General features: G+C 43.8%; 1 protein-coding gene across 1 annotated transcript in view; it reads left to right on the forward strand.

Annotated features, from left to right (window-relative positions):
* Positions 1–5,755: 5,755 nt before the first annotated feature.
* The window catches only part of tsc22d3 (TSC22 domain family, member 3), a 33,683-nt gene continuing 15,482 nt past the window's right edge, over positions 5,756–23,956 (forward strand). The window contains exon 1 of the mRNA XM_069670403.1: positions 5,756–6,418. Coding sequence (XP_069526504.1) covers positions 6,081–6,418 — 338 coding nt within the window. The 5' untranslated portion in view covers positions 5,756–6,080. The remainder of the gene's footprint in view (positions 6,419–23,956) is intronic.

The raw sequence follows: 23,956 nt of genomic DNA on the forward strand, positions 1-23,956 counted from the left end.
CTGGCATCTTACCAAAACTACTTATTCTACGTTCGGAACCGGACAGAACTCCGACTGCATCCTTTACATCCACTGCACTACTAGCAAGTATTCATACAACTTGGTGTCCAAAACTCCGAACTCTCACTTTGAGAGGAAGTGTTTGTCAGGTGATTGTGGAGAGTGACGCGTGTTACGTGTGAAATCAATGCAGTCCGAGTTGCCTGCCTGAGCTAGCTCGCTGGCGTCGCTCCATTTAGTCACGTGAAGTTGCAATAATAAGTAATTTAAAACTCAGTAATGGTATTCAGTTTTCAGTTAACATTATTTATCCGTTAGGAGCTTCATTTGTGTGTACAGTTCACATACGCAAAAATTTACCACACACACATATCACATGCAACGTTCGTAGAGCAATCAACAGTGGTACATTTTAAATCACAATAAATACAAACTTAATGAAAGTGCAATAAATGATATTACTTTTTTTTTTAAATGATTGGTGTTAAAATGAATAATTCAACTGTTCATAACGGATGGTCTGATGGATGTGGGCACAAAGCTTGACATGGCTCCTACACCTGAAGGTGATTGATCTGTATCTCAGGCCTGCGTGGAGATGACTGTATTGGCTGTGTAGCGTGTGTGTGTGTGTGTGTGTGTGTGTCCCTGTCATTTGTAATCCTTTTACTTTAGTCCTTCTGTTGTAAATGCTGATCAGTGGCTCCTGACTTTGTTTAGTTGATTGCGATGGATGTTAGATAGAGACCCAAACAGGCTGTGATACTGAAGGTTCTTACAGATCCAATGAAACATTGTATAATGCTGTCAGGACTGATTGGCGACTTCAAGTCTGCTGAGTCGTAAGAATAAATCTAAATTCTAGTATCAGCCGCACATGTCCCTTATCACTTGTTTGTCTGCAGAGGTCACATGAGTGTGGCCGTGCGTCTCGTGGCCTGACTGAACTTATCAGCGTTATTTAGACTGAATTTAGGAATGTGCCACTAATAGAAACAAGCGTTCCCGATCCTAGTTTCCCTGACCCAGTTTAGACAGCTGTGGGGTTTTGTCTGTTAAAGGCAATTCTCCCCAAATTAATAATTTACACAGAGCGTCCACATCATTTAGCTGCTGCGTTTCTGGAGGCAAAAATCTTCACCCAAAAAAAGCTACCAGAGAACCAAGACCAATATGTGTTACACATTTGTAGCTGCCAGCAACTTTGATTCTGGATAAATTATTCATGAAATCTGCTCGGATTAATTTGTGTACCTTTAAAGATGAAACCACAAAATCATACAATGATGCTGCTGCACACTTATGGTGTGATCCTTTCAAGCATTTTGCACCACATCTCGCTCTGTGCTGTCGATAGCTTTCAGGCTCCCTGCTCCCTTTGCTTTTAATATCTACTGAGTGTTGTAGACAGATTGCTTCATGTGGGAACAACCTGTGTGATTATCTGACTCACTTGTGTTGCTTTCTCCGATGGACGCCGTCCTCGTGTTGACGTGTCCTCAGATCTCAGCAGCTACATACTGGGATTTTCCTCCCACCGGCAGTCACCACTCTTGGCATGTTTCCACAGCAGTTACATTTTAACTGACATTGTTGCAACAAGCACTTGTTCACCTTTATCTATGTCTCATATGCACTTGTTGAACCATTATTTATATTAACTGTTCAGAGATTTCTCAGAATTCAGTTCCCTGTTATCAGTTATCTGCCAACCACCCGAGCTGTTACAGTGGCTGTCTGACATAGATATGTTGCTTATACAACTTAATCATTAACTAATGTGTTTATGTTTAATGTGTGACAGAGGGAAGATAAAAAAATGATAGCACTGTTATGTCAGTCCATTAAATCTGAAGTTACAGCCAGGAGCCGTTAGCTTAAACACGAGCAGTCAGAATCAGAATCGTGGTTTAATGCCAGGTCAGTTCACACCAATGACTGTATATATAGATGGACGACGCGTCTCCATCTGCTCTCATTGTAGGAAAGTGAAGCCAAAATAGCCCCCTTTATAGGCGCTGCCATCTTGCGATGGTGACGTCATTAGGAGCCAGAGTCTGCGCAGTAGAGATCGGCAGGTGGAGCGGCCGTAGCCACTTCCGCTAACCCAAACGCACACTTAACTAACCGATAAAAACAGCAAGGATCCCGCAAGCCGGTGTGTTTAACAGCAGAACAGCTTCTCTGTGTTGGTCTGAAGCAGACATTCACACATATGTAAACTTCAATGACTGTAGTGATTGTTTTAGTTACGTCTCCTCTCTCTGATCCTCCTCTACTCTGCTAATCCGGAAAAGATCGGGTGCAGGAGCCGTATTTATCAACAGAGCTGTCAATCATCCTTTTTACAGCATCAGATAACTAATTAAAAATCAGAAAAACATGGACATAAATCAGCATGATAAGAACTTACTATAATAACAGAAACCATGTTTGAGAGAAATGTATTTGGCGTGTATTTTGATTTTATAGTTTGACTCATGTCTCATCTGTTAACATGGAGGAGGCAGGCTTTATGACCTATACTGCAGCCAGTCAGCAGGGGGCGCCCGAAATGTTTCGGCTTCACTTTTAAGGAGCTGTCATGTCGTCCAACTTTTTATACAATCTATGATTCACACATACAATTTTGGGTGTTTTAATGCAGAACAATTAACACAGAAGTAGAATAAAATAAGTAAAAAGCTAGCAAACAGTCGTACTCCGACTGTCGAGGAAATTAAATAGAGTAGGGTGCAAATAGACAAATAAGAGTAAACATGTAAAACGCTGGCGTAAAGCCGCCCCAGTGTGTGTTTTTACAGCGTTCTGGTGTTGTGGAAGCAAAACGTGCGCAAACGGTGTAAACAAACAGCACGTGCTTCAAATACTCACTCGGCGCTGTTCCACCCTGCTGGCTCCGCTGGTTACACAGATGCCCTTTTGCCTCTGTTACGCCTCTGTTACTACCTCCGATGCTGGCTCAGAGGAGGAATGACTTTGCCCCACAACCCCACCAACATGCAACTCTATAAATTTATGAATTTAGTTACTGTTATATTCTGATTGTATAAGCTCTTTGGTCAGTGTATTACATTTGTTTTCTCATATGGTAACCCTAATATTGACCTTGTTGTCCAATACTGTTTTCAGTTCCACAAATATTTCAGGAAAAGGCCAACTCCTGTCTTTAACATTTCCTGGAAGTGTTTTTAGCTGCTTGCATAGCTAAAATTCCACTTATAGTGAAGGCTGGTGAGAGATTTCCTTTGTTAGTAAAATGCCACTTAAATCCTTAAAACTGATGTCCAATGGTACAAAAATAGCCCTCATGGTTAATAGAAACTCCTGAATTCTGGCTTGAAACACCTGAATGTAATCAATGAACAGCTTTCAAATGGTTGCAGGTATTTACGTTGTAGGTTTTTGGACCATCTTATTCCTTAGCTCCACAGGACTCAACTCAAAAAGCTAAGCCTTTAACATTTAGAGGTCTATCACATAGACCAATACAACTTAATTTTAGATTATGCACTCCTAATATATATTTCACCCACATCTGTTAAGAAAAGTGTTTTTCTTTTAGGAAAAAAGGAAGGAGATAGAGGAAAGTGTTATAATTCCACATTAGAGACAATAACAACAGTTTCCCACCAGAGGGCAGCCTCTACCCGATCACGCCTCCATCCCTTCCTTCCACAGACCAAACTGCAGCAGCTCGCTGCCTCAGGCTGTCATTACACACTCAATAAAGCAATAGTCAGTCATTTTCTCTGCTTAATTGATCCCACTGCTACCAAACAATGCGTAGTGTGACATTTTTTTAACTGCAGCAGGAACAGCAGCATGCCTCGGAGTAAGACACGGCTCGTTGTAATTATGTTGCTGTTGTGTTTTAGCACGGCGGGCCATCTGCAGACAGCATGCGGGGCACTTGTTGGTCAGTGTCCGAGGTCAGGGGCTCAGCGGTGCATTCCTGCTGGTGTTTGCCTGTGATGACATTGTCCCGGTATTTACCACAGCTTGCGAAACAGTCGTCTGGAGGACAAGAACACAGAATGCTCTTACCTCATTTTAAAGACCGCTGTTGTGGGAACAGATATGAGAATTGACTAAATCGAGTAAACAAAGACGAAGGAGGCCTGATAAGATTATGTTTACTATGCATGATGAGAGCACAACGTCTGTCTCTCTCACACATGCACATGCAGAATGACACCAATATGCATTATATGTTACATTATACAAATGCATTACACAATAAGCATTGCTTTCTATATTGTTTCCCACTCATTAACTTATGTGTGCCCTCTCACCTGTGCAGGATTGCAGGGAGCTGGAGCTTCTCCCAGCTCACATAGGGGGGGTAAATAGGTAGTCTAACTCTGGGCTAACACCCTGACAACCATGTGTCACATGATCCTCCTAAGAGTGTTGAAAGCACCTGAAGGGAACCCAGGCGGATATAGCAAGAACATTAAAGGCCTCATATACTGAAAGGCCCCTGCTGATAGGAGGCTGCGCTAACCAATGCACAATGAAAAGTTACTTAAAGGCACTGTGAGGAGCTTGAAACTAGTTGTATGAATCTCACTGTTGCCTCAATATATCCCGTCTTTCTCTCTCTGCCTTTCCCTGTATCCTACCTTCTTCTGCTATGCCAGTCTGCTCACAGCAGTTTGCTGTTCACCATGAGTCTGGTTCTGCGTGAGGTTTCTGCCTGTTTTCTTTGCCACTCTTGCTAAAGTGTCATGAGCTAACTTTTGTTATGATTTGGCTCTATATAAATTAAATTAAAAAAAGCTGACAGATTGATTAATACGACCAACAAAACCAAACCAAACCATTGGCAAGAACGTTGACTTTTCTGTGGTTACATTTAATGCCTGCAACCGCTGCCACTTTGATGGATCCGGATGAAGCAACACGGAAAGAGCCTCTGTTTCCATTTTCCCCGGCCAAGTGTCACAGTGAGTAGAAGTTTAAAGGAAGCAGGGGAAGATTTGTAATCGAAAAACACCACTGATGCATGAACAGGACAGGGTCAGCAAAGAGAAAAGCTGTACTGTTTTGTCCACAGGGGTCACGAAAGGTGACGCAGAATGAAAGCTCCTCACAGTTGCTTTAAAAGAAAAACTATTTTCTGACTTCAGACCTTTTTAACAGCCCGTTCCTGAGCAAAGAATGCTTAAACTCATCAAAAACATCTTAAGGAAAATCTTAAACTACTACAAAATAAATCAACAACACAAAGAAACATTTCCTTTCATTTAAAAGCTTTTAAAATGTCCTTCTTGCGTCTGACAGCCGCTCTGAATAGTTTGTTTCATCTCCTTTTAACAAATTCGCAAGTCAGAAGTGTTATCGTGTGTGTGTGTGTGTGTGTGTGTGTGTGTGTGTGTGCAGCCTCCCTCTCTCAGCCACTCCTTGTGCTGTCAGCATGGCAGGCAGGGTGGAGCTGGCCGAGCTGCACGTGTTTCGAGCATGCTCTGAAGCCTCACTCCCTCTCTGTCTGTTCCCCGTCCCCTCACAGTGCGTGCACCGCCGAGCTGAAAGAGAAAAGAGGGGAGGGCCCTGTGCATGTAACCAACGATGCTTTTTACCAATCACAGGGGTGTCCCCACCCTCTCTCTCTCACTCCCCTCCTCCCTTTTATTTTCGCTCCCTCCCACTGTCTCTTGACAAACCAACCAAAGCAAAAAAAGAAAAAAAAGTGCAGGAAAAAAAGTGATAAGCAGCTTCTGGGTTTTGCTTTCAAGCGCACTCCTGCTGAATCGGTGCGAGTGAGGCTGACTGTGTGTGTGTGTGTGTGTTAGGCGTTCACTTTGTCTCCTGGCACAGTAGCAACACAGCGACGGCCCCGAACAAAAGGCTAAACGCAGCCGAGCCGCAGGAGGAGAAACTCAGGGATAGAAGAAGAGAGAGTGGCCCAGCGTGACGGCACAACTCAGGGAGGAACTCAACCTGCCGTTCTGCCCTCCTGTCCCCGGAGTGGAGACCTGAGACCAGCCTGTCTCTCTGTTTCGTCTTTCATTCATCCCTTCCTGGGCATCCCTACACCTTGGCATCTTCCCCCTCTCCTCCACCTGTCCTTTTCCGAGATGTCTGACGATGACTGCCGCTCGCCCATCGGCCTGGACTGCTGCAGCTGCTGCCTGGACCTGGCCAACGGCTGCGATGACTCCATGTCCGGCAGCAGCCCGGCTCAGGGCCTCGCCGGTGGCCTGCCAGGAAGCCCCACCAGCCCCAGCGTCAGCCACTTCCGCCAGCTCCGAAACCAGCTGATGTACCAGAACCTGAACACGGACAAGCTGAACAACATCATGAGGCAGGACTCGCTGGAGTCTGTGGTGAGGGACCCCTGCTTCCTGCTCAACGAGGGGATCTGCAACAGCAACATCGACCAGACCATGCTGTCGATACTGCTCTACTTTCACAGGTATGTCTACTGTTTGCTTCTCTCCTGTCAAACACTGAACACACGTGGAACTTGAAATGTGAACTCTTTGGGACACTCTGTCCTTCCTAAAGCCCTCCGTTTCCCTTCTGGGTGTGCACGTTTTAAATCAGATTGTGGATATCTTAAATAAACCAGATGGCTAATCAGGTTTCTTGGATCAGCACTATAAAAAGGCTGACATAAGAGTTTACAGTCATGGATTAAGTATGGTCTCAGACTCGTTTTGATCCCGTTGTTTCAGGTCATTTTTACTGCTAAAGAAAAAGTAGAGCTTTTGATCATGTTGTCCTTCTCTATTTGCATCTGCACCATCCTTTCATGACTCATATGATATGTGACATAACGATACACTGATAACAGACGAAGTCCAACTCTTAGAACTGTTGCTCCACTCATCATCACACTAAAGCCACTTTTACTACAAAAAAGCTAAAGAAAGCAGCAAAACAAACTCTAACTCAACAACACAAGGTTATCCCAGAGCAACAGTTTGTTGTCACATTGATCCAATTAAAAGGCTCTTTTATTGCACGAGGTCAATTAAAACTGGCCTGACACCCTCTCTGCCTCTGCCAACTAGAGTTTGGCAGCTCACCTCGCAGTGTCTGAAAGTCCAGCTTTAAAGCAGCTGCCAGTTTGTTTGGCAGCTCCTGTCAAATGACTCTCAAATTCACACTCGCCGTCCTGTCAGTCGGCTGCAGCTTTAATGAAGCCCTTAATGCTGAGCCGGCAGGTTCCGCGCGGCTACATGGACAGAGGTGACGATACATATGTTCTGTCCGGTTATCGGGCAGTAAAATGTGTGGATCTAAAGGGGAAGAGTGAGAGCCACCTTTGAATGTCGTGTACTCTGCAGACGTCGTCATAAAACCGGAGATATATGTTAGAGGATCATGACATATATGTCATACATACATACGTGTGTAAAATGACATCATACGTCTGTTAACTTCACAGTTAAAGATCGTATTTTATCATTTATGGTGTACGAAAGGAGTCGCGGTATGAACATTGACCTTTGCACCCACTGTTACCACTTGTGGTTAAAGACTGGAGGTCGCCGTGTCCTCAGACGTACAGACTCAGTTTTATAACCTACTGAAACATGATGATGCTGCTGCAAGATGTCAAACCCAGTTATGGAACATATCAATAACTTGTTCCATTAATATGAATAATAACAGTTTATGCTGCTGTTTTTTTCAACCCAAATAATAGAGAAATGAACATAAACTTCCATTAAAACTTTAAAGGTTTTTTATTCAAGAACTTTTAGCATAAGCAGGATGTGAATCCCTTTGAACATAGTCCTTATTTTGACATTAATAAGTGCATATAAGGTATAAACAAATACAGAACGACATCAAAACTTTTTTAATTCAAGTTTTTATTTAAGAAAACACACTTTTAAACATAAGTCGCCCTCTAAAAGGTAAATCCTTTAAAAAATAATCCTTATTTTGAGACATTTAAGCACAAAGACAAAGTAGCAAGAAGGCAAATAAGAATAGATAAAGTGACATGTATGGTTAATAGCAGCGTTTGGCAGTATGAAATAGTACAGTATAATATAACATATAAGGTATAACATATCTACAATATAAGGTGCAATATAAAAGTGGTAAATAAATAAATGTATTTACAGAACACACATGTAATGTTAAATGACAGAGACTTTAACATTGACTCCCCTCTGGAACGTGAATCTCATGAGTGACATAATTCATCACATATCAGGTCGAAACAGATTTTTCCACATGTAGTCGGATTAAATACCTCTGATCATATTTGTCCAGATAAAAGCTGCCTGGAATGAACGCGGCCGTGCTGTTTGTAATCATTGATTCGCTTATTTGCAGATGTTATCTGTAATGTTCTGCCAAGAGGCCCAATCTGTTTTTATCACATTCCTCCAGCAGCATATCAAAATAAGTTAATTTATAACCTGACTTCACTCGGCTGTACGCTACACTTGTTAAACGCTCTTCTTATCTGCTGTGATGAAGTGAACATTAAGTACAATCAACCTTTAATAAACGCCCTCCTGCCTGAGAGTGCAGCTCTTTGCTGCGAACACTCCCAGGCAGTGAGAAGTCAAACTATTATATGAATTGTTTTTAATACCTGACTCATTTCAGTATACAGCTCAACTTCTGCGTGTATAAACCAGCGCATGTCGAGGGTTTCCGGAGAACTTCCATCACTTTGTTACGTAACAGCTGTTTAAAGGCTCATTAATCTAACACCTTTTAAGGTGAATTGTTCTCGCTGTGAATGAACACTCTGTTAATGATTAATATATGATAGCGAAGGCATGTCATTACAATACTGAAGAAATTAACAACAAGGGGTGAATGAACTCTGCCGCTCTGGCCAGGACTCCCTTTTGGCAACGAGCGCATGAAATCAGAGGGCTTTTAAAACAAACACTTTATGACAGGACATTTCTTTCAACGTGTACGAAGAGTACACTTGGATGTACTCAGGATGGTTATTATTCCCTGCATTGAGTGTTTACAGTGTTATACATTGAATAATGTCTGCTGGCAGGGCTTTGTTACGTGTTACACAAGAGTTTTTTATGCTTTCTCTCTCGTCACAATGACACAGCCGTACTCTCACTATACTTTTATGGTTGTATAAGCATTTAAATATTAGAAAATGGATGAAATGATGCAGAATCCGGGTCTAATTCCTGTGAACATGTATCTACACCGTGGATGAGGGAATTACACACAGGTCTGGCATCCAGGAGGCGAGAAAAATCAGGTTATAAATGCCAATAATTTTGACTTTTCTGGCTCCGAGGCAATCTGTTCGACTGAGGCACCGAGTGTGACCGAGGCGTCCGTCTGTGCCGGCTCAACTTCTCCGTCAGACAAACAGAATCTTTAGCCAGAACACTCCGTTTTTTCCTCGAGAGGGAATCGCAGACACGGATCATGTGGCTCCGGCTTTCTCGCAGGATTAAAACATTGATTTCCAAAGTGTTCCCTTTTTCGTGCAGAGACACAAACGCGCTCATTCATTCACACATGTACTCGCTGGCCTAATCCTGTCAGTTGAAACAAGAAAGCCGCCTCGCTGAGCCGAGGTCTGCGCGAGTTCAGACATTTTTTCGAGAGCTCGCATCGGGAGGGCCCCGGCTCTGGATGAAAGCGCGGCTGAGGTTTAAACCGTGACCTCACCTTGGGTGGTCAATCTGCCGGGGCGGCCATCACTCTCATTCGCCACTTGTTAACAGGATAAAATGTGCTCGAGGAAGCCTGCCAGGACATCTTTTTTTTTTTTTATCAGTCTGATGCGGTGGCCAGCAAACTTGTTATGTAAATGATTCAAGGGTCACAGAAATGTGCTGAGAGGAGGATTTGAACTCATACTTCTTGTTTGGCGTTTGAGGCCGAGCCAGAGAGCCCTGAGGGGGGGCCGCGTCTGCGACTTCCCGAGGATGAAACCAGAGGAAATGTGTTGCTTTACTTTGAGGCTTAGAAAGATGCTGGGAAGAGAGAGGAACCCTCGCACACCTTCACCCCGGGCAGTCGGTCAGTACTTAGCAGCCACTAAACACCCTCACATGACAGGGTGAAGAGGGGTGAAGAGCCTGCAGCGATGACACAGACGTTTATCACAGGACTGCAGGTCTGCGAGCAGTCAGTCGGGAAGCACGAGTGACAAAGTGTCAAAGACCTTATAAAAGGAGTTTTCTCTGCAGCAGAGCGAGATAGACAAGATAACAAAGAGCTAAACATCACATCTTAAAGTTGTTTTAAGTAACGGGATGGTACAGAAGAGATAAAGCTCACATAACTTCTCTCCTTGGTTCAGGTATGTTGAATTTCCAGACTGGGAGGGAAAGACAGGGATTGTTTTGTCCGACAAATATGTCAGTCTGTCTGGAGGAGAGAAGCAACACCCTCTGCTAGCTCTGATTTCAGCACTTCACCTCAGTACAGAGGTAACACTTCCCCCCGTTGACCTGAAATGATCGCTGAGAGCTCTGGCTGTGGTCCAGTTGACTACTGAACACGACCCAGCCCTCCCACAATGCAATGCAGACAGGATCCAGCTGTGTCAGAGGCCCCACTGCTCTTTAGAGCTCCACTGTGTGATCAAAATATCAACCGCAAAACAGCAACCGTTCTATAACAGGGGTATAGAAAGCGTCTTTGCCCTCCTCCATGTTTATATTTACGGGTTCTAAAACAAGGGGAACCACGTCTCTGAAACAGCAGGAGAAGCTTTCTCAACAGGTACAATAAGATTGATGAATTCTTTAATTCTTTATCTTGTACCTGACCCTGGAATGACCTGCTGGGTGCATTTACATGCAGCTTACGTCTGCACAATTATCTCCTATCAGTCAAAGTGGAGCTGAATACAGGGCAGGTCCGCGGGCTCGCTCTGTGAAGGCTAATTATTTGCATAGAAGACTGGTTGTCCGTTGTGATACACCCATTAGAAGAACTCTCACAGGGATAATTGCGCAACCAATTGCATCCCTAAGAATGGATGTTTTTGTCTCGTATGAATGCTTTACATCGAACGTATGTAATCTTGTGACCCTGTGAAAGTGGCCCTCTATGCGAGACATACGTTATGCAATGAGGAAACAAATTCTCCAGAGCTCAGGACACATTTGTAACCAACATGCAGCACAGTTGCAGCACATGAATTGTTGCGTGTAAGCTGCTACAAGCTGTAACAGGCGTTGGGGTTGGATTGGATGTAATTAAAATTTCACATCACATCCGTTGCTGCAAATGCCGCCCAAGTTTGGCCCACATAAAGAGTCAAAAACATCTTTTCTGACGACATAACCTGTATCAAATTTCAGGGTTTTTTTTATCTAAGCTTTTATTTTGCCACGCAGAGGACAAACTACGTGTCCAAAACAAGTTTAAAGAGAGAGTTACATAAGTTCCAGGGCTGCAGGTGGCAGGGCGGACGGATGTAGACAAAAAAACATGGATTAGCGGCGAGAAAGCAAAGGGAAGGATGTCGGGGTGGGAAGAACAGATTCATGGCCAGGCAAGCCTTACGAGCAGATCCCGAACAAACAAAGGCCGCAAAGGCGAGGTCAGAGGAGAAAGAGAGAGAGAGAGAGGGAGAGCTACAGGGAAAGGCAGACAAACATCCAGACAGGAGGCTGGTTCAAAGACAAAACATAGACAGGACCTGCTAAAAATAGTGAGCTGTTGACACCAGGCAGATGGATAGAGGTAGACTGTCTGTTGGTCACAACCTCTTTCTGTGGCTGGAGGCCAGAGGAAGTGAAAAGTCACGACAAGCGTTTGTTTTACGGTGTTTTTTATGAGTTTCCTCAATCACGCACGCTTTGACTACTTCTGTGTTTAAAGGAGGCCGTCAGGAAGCGACAGACCGAAACCTTAATATAGGATAGGATATAGTTGGTGTGTTTGCAGCATGAACTAGCCCTGAGCGTGATTTTTATCACTGACGGATGCACAATGATGGCTCTTTAATGGACCCTTTTGAGTTACTGCCTTGTTGTGGCTGCGTGAACTGGCTGCTCTTGGTGTCGTGCCAGGAGATGCCAGGAACCCCCCGCTGAATGGTTTATGTGCTGCGTCTGTTTGTTTGCATGTGACCACTGTTTTACTACCGCACTGGACACTGTCTGTAGAGTTTACCTCCAAACACACACCCTGAACTCCATCAGACAGTCATCAGCGTGTGTCGTCTCACCGCGCACCATAGGTTGATGCAACGTCCTGTGTTCATGCCTTTCTTTACCAACACCGCTGTGGTTCCCTGTTCGGTCGCCCCTAGCAACGTTATCAACAAACATGCTTGTCAGATTGTCGTTACAGTATCTCTCTCTGGTTTTCGCTTTCTGTGTACTTTCTGCTTTGTTTATTTGTTTCAATTTTACTTCCTCCTTATTAGAGTTATGTAACTGTGGCTGGGATGACCAAACAGACGCATCAGACACACGTGTGTGCAAAGTTACTTGAGTTTTCGAGCATGTTTAGACCCTCAAAAATGCAATTAATTTGGGAAAAATTGGGCCAAATCTTTTCCATAAATATGGACTAATAGTTTGTTGGTTTTAGCCTCTTTATGGGAACTGTAGTCTTTTACAAACCAATCGTGTTCTTGAAGGGCTCCATGCTGACCTGAGTAGGCTGTACCTCTTTATGATTAAGCCCCGCAGTCTTTTTATCAACCAACACTGTCCTCCACAATGACAGCTGCAAGGGTCAGGAGTGATGATTCATCCGTCTGCCTGTAAGACATGAGACACACTCCTTAGCAACACAACCACACACACACACACACACACACACACACACACAGATATGAACGCAGTGACAGTACAGTGTATGGTACACAGAGGTGACCCACAGCATTATGGAGCAGAGGAGTCCAGCTAAGCTCTTTTGTCCCGACTGACAGAGGAGACCCAGTATGTACCAGAGCTGGATTACAGATCTGTAAGTGACACATCAAGTTTGCCCTCTGAGTCAAATCCACAACATCAGCGTGAGCTGGAGAAGTCCTAGAGAGGAGCTTCACCCCATCTGCCTTCTATATGTCACCATCTATATATTCAACATCCAAGTGTCAAAGAAATACCGGCTTGTTTTTCTTGTGGTCAGGGAGCAAAATTTGTTTTTGTTGTTGTGGTTTCAGATGAAAACTCTTTGTACGGAAGCCCCCGAGGCCCAGCTTTTCCTCATAAACATGACTTGTTTAAAATGGCTTCATGAGAAAGGCTGTGAAAAACAGACAGGAAGTCCATATAAATACAAAGATCTCCACCGCATGGTAGAACTACCGTTTTATTTTGAAGTCAATTTTGCATATATTACATAACCAAAAAAACAGGAAGTAAATAAATATGCTCCACAAATACTTGAGATGAGAGAAGAAGCACCACCCATGAATTAAAACCCTTTCCTCTTTTATGTTCAGTGTTTATGAAGCTCGTTTTGTCCCGCCCCTCTTTTATTTGCCTCACGTCTTTCTTCCTTCATCTCTCCATCTCAGTCCTTCTACTTGGCAGCTGCTGCACTTATATAAGTCTGCAGGGGGGTGGCTGGATTGACCATTGCTTTCCCTCACCGCCTTATCAGTTTGGACCATGGCTATGGCGCCCTTTTAGATAATAATGCAACATGTCAACACTTGCCATCACACACCCTCCCACACACACGCAGCCCCATCCTTTACAGTGAGTAATAGTATCACCACCAGTAAATATGTTATAATTAAAGTCTTTAAATAGGCTTTAAGCAGCAACGCAGCTTGCATAACACTTCATATCAGGCTGCGGCTTGCACACAACAAAAGGCAGCAGCACCGCTTTTCTCATGCAATGGAAACTATTTTTCTACAGTGTATGTGTAGATGCAGGATGATATGATGGTCGCGCTCTCTCTATACCACCCAGGCTGAGCCGTACAGGCTGCTAATTGGAGACATTAAAAGTGCTGTTTTTTTTAGCATTAGATTCCCACTCTGATGTATGTGAAGTGAGAGTGTGGTAACCCGCCCTGCTGCTGCAGTCAGGGCCAAGTTCAAGTTCAGCTGAGGTGAGGAGCAGTACATATGGAGTGGAAACAAATGCTTTTCATGAGCATGCTTTATATTTTTCCACATCCTTGGGAAGGAAGTTATTCAGCTCCCTGGATGAGAAAAAAAGCAACGTGTTGTCAAATATGGCAGATTGGTCCGAGGCCCTGGGCTTCAAATTATGACGATCTAGGTGCCACTATGCATCAGTTTGTCAGCATGTGCAGGGCAGCTCAGTCAAGTTAGACTTTCAAAATAAAGCAGTCAAGTAATCGTTAATTAAAAAAAGATTTTCAAAAAAGACTTTTCACTTTCTTTTTGCTTTTCATGAGAGAGAAAATGTGAAGACAACACAGGTGAAACACAGCACAACACATACAACACATGGAGTTTTAGGACAATAAAAACAGTTACCAAAGCAGAAGTCAAACAAACAAGGAAACAAAAATAAAACAACCAAACACAAGAAAGAACAAAGAAAAAAAGAAAAAGAGAAAGGAAAAGAGAAAAAGAAAAAGGCCTTGTGAAAGTAGACCGTGAAACCCTCTCAGGTTTCTGTCCATTCACATCAAGTAATGTGTGTGTTTGTTGTGGTGAGGAAGGTGATTTGTTATGGGGTGGGGTCAGATAGAGGTTGCACGGTGGGGGGTTTATGAGCTGTACTCGCGGTTGCTGACCAAAAATCATGGTAAAAGTCTCAAGCTCATGTTTAAGCAGCCAAAGTGCCTGCTTTGTTTAAGCATCATGGTTTGATTAGTTACTGATGACCGTACACTAGTTACATATAGCTAACATAAGTTGTGTCAATTAAATGGAAGCCTCCTTCTTGATTGTTTGACCCCATATTCCCCCCACCAGCGACCCCAAGCTGACTTCATTGCGTGCTCCTCGCACCACATCAGCTATCTTCAATGAAACTTCAAAACAATAAGCTAAAGGACAGGGTCAGAACTGATGCTAGAGGGGCACCGAAAGCTTCACATGTTGATGCTTTGGGGCAACTGCCGAGCCGTCGTATTTGACGGTTTAGGAGTGACAACAGGCCGGTAAAAGCAGACTTCTTAAAGATATCCAAAGTGAGAGAGTTTGTGTAAAACCTCTAAAATTCTGGAATCAATTTCCTTTTTTTTGCAGCGCTCCTTATAAGGTCGTACCCAGACTTCCTTTCAGTTTCATGCTGATGCCTATTCCATCTGTTTCTCTTTGGATGTTTCATAACCGTGAGTGCCGTTGTCCCACACTGACTCACTTTTTTTTTTTTTCTCACCACAATAGTGGGCTTCACAATGCAGCCAGACATTGCTTTTGTGGAGCGGGCCTGAGCCAGGTCTATCATTAGCCCTATCTTATTCTCCCTGGGCACTATTCACACGCAGGTTGGGTACATGATGTACCCGACACACACACACACACACACACACACACACACACACACACGCTCAGTGAAGAGAAACTTACCGAAATGCAGGATGCACATCAGAGCTCACCTGTTGTCTGCTCAAAGCCTTCACACAAACATGCACACTTCCACAAACAGTGTAACCATGTGTTTCCCCCCGCGGGGCAGAGAGAGCATTCGACATACTTTAGTAACGCTGTTGCCTCAACCCGTTACTGAGAAGAGCTCCGAGAGACTCTGGGAAAGAAAACAATTACCTATTTCAACAACACAGGAAAGTTACACTCACAAGATCTATTTTTGAAATCACTGGACATCTGCAGTTTGGCAGCACAGCGTGTTTTTCTCTTCTTTTTTTCCTGACTGTGTGTCTGTGCTCTCCAGTAAACACATTTTTGGGTGGGTGTGTATGCAGGAGCCAAAAGTTTCCCGAACATGCCTCTGCTGTCATGCAACGGGCAAAAGGGCAATGAGTTTGGTGTTAAGGAGCATGAGGGAACACAGTTTCAGCAGGGATTACATGTCAAACTCAGTTACAGCTTTATGCTGTTTTGGCTTGTTTAACAATTGTGTAATGTTGGATTCTTATTGGAGTCTCTGACATCTGCTTGCTGTCATACAATCATATCCTTAATTTAATCCACTTGAGCGATGTTTAACATTTGGTGCAATTAAAGCTGTCTGAAGTGTTTACCTCTTATTTTGAAAATCACCTCAACAACACCTCTCGCTGGAAAATCCCGCTTTACGCTGCTGTTTGTAATTGAATCATTAAATTGGGCCTTTGCTCAATATTTAAAGGGTAAAAAAATAAACAAACAAGTGCGAGACTTCACACAGCTGTCATGTGAGGACACCGAGTCGACAGCGCGTTGGGCAACCTGCTCGCACCTTAACGCAATGACTTTGTGTCATCAGATGTTTCCAAGAATGCAATAAACTTCTTAGCTAAATTGAGAAAACATTTTTCCCCCTGAAGGCGAGAGCGCAGCTTGGCAGGAGTGTTTAATGTAATATAACTGCCACTTTGAATTAGAGTTTACAGTATGCATGCTTTTAAAAGGCCCGAGCGACTGGCAAATCCTCAAGAACCTTAATCAAACTCTGACTTTAGTGTAATGAGTTTGGTTTCCTGTTTGTTCCTGGTGAGTCCAAATTTCCAAACTCTCATTGGCTTCAGTGTTCCTGCATAACTGGGGAGGGAAAAAACACATGAGACCAGAAGGTAGAGCCAAAAAAACAAAGAAAGAAACAAGCAGAATGCTTATTTTCTTCTTTATGACAATGCAGTTTTGCCCGGTGAGTCACACAGCAAACAAAGCTGAATTTATCTGCATCTTTTTGCATCCTAAAATGAACCCTAAAGTCAAGTCCGTTCCCCTAAATGTAACATCAACAGTAGAAAGAACAGGCTGCACTTTCGAGGTCTGGTTTGGTCCCTCTTGCAGACAGTGGTAGCTGAATTCAAAGGTGGAGCTCTTCTACAAAGCTCTTCTTCTCTCTCTGGATCGCCTTTCTGGCAGACAGCAGCCTGCGCGCGAGAGAAAAATGAACGTATACGCGCCAAGTTTCAGCGAGCCTGAGATTTTGTCTGGCTGCTCCCCTGCTCTCAGAGAGAGAGGCTCAAATGAGCGAAAATAACAAGATGCATCCCGTCCAATAAGGCCTCACTTCTATCTGTCTTTGTGTCACTGTGTCTAAAAGAGGCAGTCGTACCAGGGAGCGCCCCCCCCTGCCCCCCTGCCCGGGCATGGCTGTATCTGATGGGGTATTATGCCTCCCGCCTCTGCAATCTAACTGTGCCATCGTGGGGAGCAATTAACACCAGTGACATTAAACGACCTCTTTCTGCATTCCTTCCAGTGTGCTGTCATGGAGAGGAATGAGTCACAGATCATCATTAAGTTAGCATGCTGGGGTGTTTACACAGCGCCGGATTAGGCTAAACAGGGGTCCTCAGCACTGATAAAATGAAGAGCTCCGACGCTGCGTTTAAGCACCAGCGAGGCGAATGCCAAGAAATGTTGGGGCTCTGCAGGAATGTTGAAGAATGTTGAAACCTTGCCTCCCTTTTTTGAATCTTTTTCTCTTTCTGCACACACACGCAAATTCCATCCAGGCTGCTGTCCACGTCCCTGACACAGGCCTTTCAGCTGCCCGCAATACACACAAAGACCCATTTATTACTCAACAAGGTGTCGCATAAGGGGAAGTGGAGCCTGCAGAAGAAGGGAATTTATGCAACACTCGAGGTCGCGACCTTTTGGTACTTTTGAGCACACGGTGTGGACGTTAGTCGGGATCACGAGGTTTTTCTTGAGTCAGTGGAGGAGCCAGTCGACTCCCTTTTCACCTCAAGTCACACTCGGGGCTCGGCAAAGGTCAAACAAGTCAAAGAAAAGTATAGATTATAGAGATTCTGCAGAAACAAATGAAGAGGTTATACCGTGAGTTGATGCTGTATTTTAATTTAAGTGCCTCTTCAGGAACAATTCTCACATTACTTCACTCGTATTAATCATCACATCTTCAGGAATCAAAGTCATCTGAGGTGCGTGACTGTTTTCTCTCCGTCTCCTACACACATCCGTCTCTTACACGAGCTCACCCTGCCCGACCCCGATGTTTTCACCGATGAATCACCCTCAGGCTTGTTTAGCATAATTCAAAAGTTGCATTGCTATAGGCTCATATTCCAGGGTCACACTGTGTGGGAAGGAAACTGAATAATGTGGTTATGAAACTCTGTTTTTTTGTTTTGGATGCTGATGAGTCGCAAAGATTCGTGGGTCAGAATGTGACCTGAAACAACTGTTGCAGCTTATTTAACATGTAGCGGCTGTGCTTTTCCCGCGTAAGCAGCTGGAAAGGAGCGCTGAGCTGCACACAGAAAAAAGAAGACCGAAAAGGCATCTATCTAAGTAAAGCAAAAAAAAAGCAAATTAAGGATGGAGCCGGAGGAGAGGAGTAATGTTCTGAGAGAAAACAAAAAAAATTCTGAGATTAAAAAAAGCTACTTTGTGAGAATTTTTTGAGAAAGTCATACATTTGGAAACAAAAGCTAAGAGGTGTTTAAAAGAACCTTTTTGAGCCGTGACCCCCTCAACTTCCCAAAACAAGGTAGGTCGGGGTTCACGGCCCCTCCCATATCAATTCACCTGTTTCTCTTCTGAGCTCTGCCCTGTTAGCACTGCTGCTTACACAGGCACGCATGGCTATGCCCACCGTTTGCCCCAGGGGTTACCATCACACATGAAAGTTACCCTCTGCACTCACGACGGCTACTCAAAGTAAACAAACCTGCATTACAGACCAAAAATATACAAAACGACTTCAGATCAATTTGGCTTTAAAGCCCCCCTCCAGTGAAAATCCAGTGTTTCACCTTGTAAACATCTCCATGTGGTACTGATGTGCTACAAGACATATCAGGGACAAGATAAGCATGGCTGGGCCTGTCTGCTTTTAAACTGCAGTGTACCAAGGACAGGCTGAACAACATGTTTCAGATTGGCAGGGTTTGTGATGTCACAAACCTAAGGAGCCAATCCCGTTAATGGACGGGGTGTCGCTATGCATATCATTATGTGCAACCTATGGCAGCCACTTTGGCGATGTGCGAGCCAGCTGTAACCGCCATCGTAATTTTTGCAAACTCACTACTGACTACTTAACGTTACTAACGTTAAGTAGTTAACGTTACTGCTACTAATTACTACATTTCAAGCGAGCAACACATTACTAGCTGAATGATAATGTAGTCGCACTGTAGCATTTCTAACAATAACATTGTAACAAGTTAGAGAGCGGTACATAAAACACATTACCATTCTGATACGTCCACTTGTATGCGACCCTGTCCAGTGTGCTCCTGTTCTTCTTCTGAATTGCTTTCCGGTTCGAACATGTAGAGGAGAAGGAGGAGAAGCCTTGGAAGGATTTTTACAAGGTAATACATTTATTTAGCAGAAAAAACATGTCAGACACAATTTATTATTTGAAGCAGAGCATTTTATACGTCTTAAAACATGACTGGAGCTGGTCTTTAATAACAGTTCTAAACTAGGGCCAACATATTCTCACAAATTTGCAATTTTTTCTGGCAAATTTACGACTTTAACCACAGAATTTTCATGTTTTTTCTCGTAATATTGCTCCCTCCTTCAGCTCTGTTTTTTTAAACAATGGCCCTAACACACTGTATGGTAGTTTTCAATTTCAGACTTTCAAATATGTAAATGCTTTAACATTTGGAAAGTAAATATGTAGTTTGAAAAAAAAGGTTTGAAGGAAAAAGAATCCAGTAATTTCCACCGTATTGTTTCAATCTTCAGACGGACTACTGTACCATCTTAAGCTTACATCATGGTAAATGAGGGTCGTGTCAGACCGGTCAGAAGTTGAATGTCCTGACTGTCCGACCGTGAATAATCTGTAGGTGTATTGTAATGGCTCAGTGCTCCTTCAGTCCTGTTCTCACCAGAGGTTACATAACAAACAGACAGACACGTCAGTGTGCAAATGTTGGCAAAACACCGACAATCCTTCCACGCATTTTTTTCTGTCAGGATTGTATCAGCGCAATAATCCGTCTGAATGTGAATGAATGCGGTTTTATCTGATCCATTTAGTGGTCTCAGTGTGTTTCCAGCGCTCCCTTTTGTTCCTGGACCCACTTCCCAGCTCTCTGCAGGGAAAAGGATGCTATTGTAGCTCGTATCAGTGGGAAAGTCATAGAAACACCCTGATAAAAAACAAAGTCTGGAGCTGTTATTCTATGACAGCCAGCGAGGGGTGGATATAAAAGAAAAATAAGCAGCATATTTCCTCCTATTCATATTCAGATCAGCTTTCTAGAACGAGATATCAGATTCAGACGAGGCAGGACTTGTCCCTGTGTGTGTTTCCTCTGCAATGATATCTAGGCCAGAGCATTGAACACAGCATCAGTGAGCACCTCTCCCGGGGCCTGTTGATTTGGGAGAGTCTCTCGTTTCCCCATCGTGTTAGCATCTTTACTTGCATTGGCTTTTTATCGGAGCAGATGGCGACAAATGCGATGGTTCAAACCTGGTGGTCGATAGGCAGATTTGCTCCGAGTATCTTCGGGGAATCCCCGATTTAAGATGTGTGATACGAGCAGAGCGACTCCAACATGCTGCTTCAGATATCTTAGAGTGGTATTTTTTGTAACTGCTACTTCTTTTCATTTCCATCCTGTGATTCTGCCATCAAACTCATCCGCTCTCAAGCCACGTCCTTAATAAATCTTGGCCAAATCACAGACTCAAATATATCTGGTCTGTAGTCATTTATAATGTTTCCAGACGGGCCAAGGCCATACTTTTAACACTACATTTATGCTAAACACTTTCCCCCTGCAGTGATAATCTCAAGAAGCGACAGCACCTGCTGTTACAAACACAATGATACGTGCAGTGGGACAGATTAAAGTCTTAGATTGTGCTTACCATCATGAGCCCATGATAAGAGGCTAACACATTTTGCAGATGTCTGCAGTGTTGCTCCTGCACAACATCCTACTGAGCACGCTCTAGAAGTGTCCTCTAATAAACACATGCTGGGGTTTGATCGGGCATACGTAGCTTTTCTTTAGCTCCTGTGCAGCAGCTGTTTCATAAAATCCACCAGAGGAACAGGTCAAATACATTTCTTGGTAAAACGTTTATCTCTTTTTTATATTAATCGCTCTATCGCTCTTTCTGATTCTTAAACACACAGGCATGCCCCCCCACGTCTCTCAAGGTAACCATGTTTTCTGACAGTTTATCTAAAGAACTGGGAGTACAGCCAACGCCTCCTATCAGAGGAAACACTGCCTAACAACAGCTGTGAAAGCCCTCTCCTCCCTCCCTCCCTCCCTCTCCTCCTCTCGTTTTTCTCTTCCTCATTTTTGCATTTTCCTGTTTTGGTGTTTGGTAGCTCTCTGCTCCGTCTTTGATACAAAGCGAGGGGCTGTCCTCGGGGCCGCGGCGGCCCCAGACGCGCAGTATCTGGTGAAGCGATGAAAGGCGATCCCTTGGATGCTTGTTATCGCGCACATTAGCGCGTCTGTCTTCTCCATTGTTTGGCAACTTTGTCCAGACGGTTCCTTTTTTTTTTTCTTGCACACACACAGCTTTAATAGAAGAGTTACAATACAAATATTGCACAGTGTCCTCTTATGCAGGAAATATTACCTCAAAATGTAGTTCACTGAAACTTCTTGCTCAAGGAAATATGCATATCTTGCAGCACTTCCTCGACGTTCATGGGCGTGCCAAGAAGTGTTTAATCTGCCAGAACATATATACTTATAATATAAGCTGAGTCACACACACACATATGTGTACATGTACACACAAAAGCCCTTCTTCTGCAGCTTCTTCTAAGCAGTCAAAACAAGTTGCTACATGTGCGCAACCTCGCCTGTACTTTCAACACTGAAACAGACTGTAGATGTTCTGATCCTTAATTTCTCACGTGACCGTGCACTGCGTGTTTTGTTTATCCAGGAACACGGGCCAGATGTGGTACACTTACAGAGTAAACACAACTCCCTGTGTGCACGGATCCTTTTGTTTCACCGTTCCCCCTCCTTCGTTGCATCCACCTGCAGTTCACAGTCACATACAGAAAGCTCGTCGTCCCCGATAGACATGCATGGCGCAATAGCAACACCTGTGCCAGAAATAGGTGAGCGTGCACCAGACAACAACTTGCAATATGACGAGACAGGTCAGAGAGAGGATAATTACCCAGAAGGAGGGTTAGGCTGCTCTGAAGCATGCCAGGCAGGTTAGGATTTTAACTCTGCTCGGAGACGGTGTGAACGGAGAGGAATAACAAGAGGAGGAGGATTGCAGCGGGGTGAGAGGAAACCAAACAGCAGGACGAACAATGTGCACAAGGTGGCAGACAAGATACAAGAGTGAAACGGTCAAATATTTGCAGCTCTATGAAGCAATATTAAACAAATCAAGAAGCACAAACTGTTTCTATTGTGATTTTTTTTAGGTGTGTCCGCGCCATAGAGGTTGGCAGCTACCTCGCAGGCGCCACTCTGTGTGCCTTCCTCTGCGGTCGGACTGTAATTACAGTCCTACCAAAGACAGAACACCACAGTCATTAAAGTGGCGTGAAGAAGACAATCAGGCGCAGGCTGGAAAACAAAGATAATGAGTCGCGGTTTGTAGCTGCGTGCGTATGAGTGCGTGTGTTTAGAGGTCAGGAGTCATGCAGTGGGTGTGGGAGACTGAGAAACACCTGATTTTTGTTTCACTTCTGCAAATCCTGACACAGTTCCTGATTACAGCTTGTATAACAGACAGTTTCATTTATGAGTCATGGGGTTATTTATTGTAATAAAGATGCCAGACGTAATGAAAATATCACTTATTTTCATGAAAATGGGGAGAAATTGCAAGAACTGTTACGCTGGATGGACTGAAAAACAAGCCCTGTTTCTTTGTCAGGAAAAATAGGGCATAGTAAAATACCCTATTAAAGTGTCACTCCAAATTTAGTTGCCTACATAGTTATAATACAAATATATTGTTATTGCTCCACAGTTGGAAAGAAAGATGCTTTCATTGCAGGTTTTTGTTGCTGTCGCAGACAAACAACCTGGCAGATACCTGCTCTCGTGTGCAGCACAAAGCCAAGCCTGGCATATTCCTCCCGTCTCATGACGCCCTGCGGCAAGCGCTTGTGCTTTTGCAGGGCTGCAGCCAAACACAAGCGTGGATCAGCATGCTGCTCCGGAGAGGCACACGCACGAGCGTTTGACCTCCCTGACCTCTCCCACTCTCTTCCTTTTGCCTTAATTTTTGAACGCTCTCATCACCTTTAATATCAAGCGATTGCCTTTTAAACTTTCACCCTCACCCTCACCTTGCCGAGCCGCTGCCAAAACCTGTGGGAACCTTGTCGTTAAAAGTACTGAACTCTGTGATTCTGGTATGAAGATAATGTGACAGCTAACTGGCTCACAAACACTTGCTTGCGTGGGCAAATCTGTACATCTGCAAAACAATAAAGGGCTCTTACGCACTTCTCGTTGCTGCTCGGCCAGATCTGATTAGAGACTTTTACGTCAGTCCTTGCTTTAGTTCCAGAAGATTTCAAGCATAACGATCTTCTTCTTCTTGTTATTGTACCAGGTGCTTTAACACACAAAAAAAAGGCTGATGTTTTGATTGATGCCTGAGAATGACAATTTCGAAATTGAGTTTGCAGTTCTTCCTGGCAGATTTAATCCCTAAATCTTCTGGAACATTTTGTTTTTTAAAGTAAAAAAATCCAGTGTAAAAAAACCTAAATCCTCAGGAGGTGTCAAGTTGGTAAATGATCTCTCTGTTTGTTATTTGCCAATGTGATCCTTCAGCTGCCAAACGCTGTAAATCTACACGTTCAGACAGAGACAAAAACAGTTTGGAGTGCATGTGCGTGCGTGTTCTTTGTCTGCAGACATCAGACCTCAAACGTGTGTGCATGTATGCAAATCCATTTCTGAATATAAGTATCTTAATGCACATTCGTCCTTGTTTGCATGCAAACAATCCGTGTGCATGCTATCTCTC

This window comes from Semicossyphus pulcher, unplaced genomic scaffold (genome assembly GCF_022749685.1).
Source record: "Semicossyphus pulcher isolate SPU_LCO1_2020_fin unplaced genomic scaffold, fSemPul1.0.p SCAF_2, whole genome shotgun sequence".
Classification (NCBI taxonomy): Eukaryota; Metazoa; Chordata; class Actinopteri; order Labriformes; family Labridae; genus Semicossyphus; species Semicossyphus pulcher.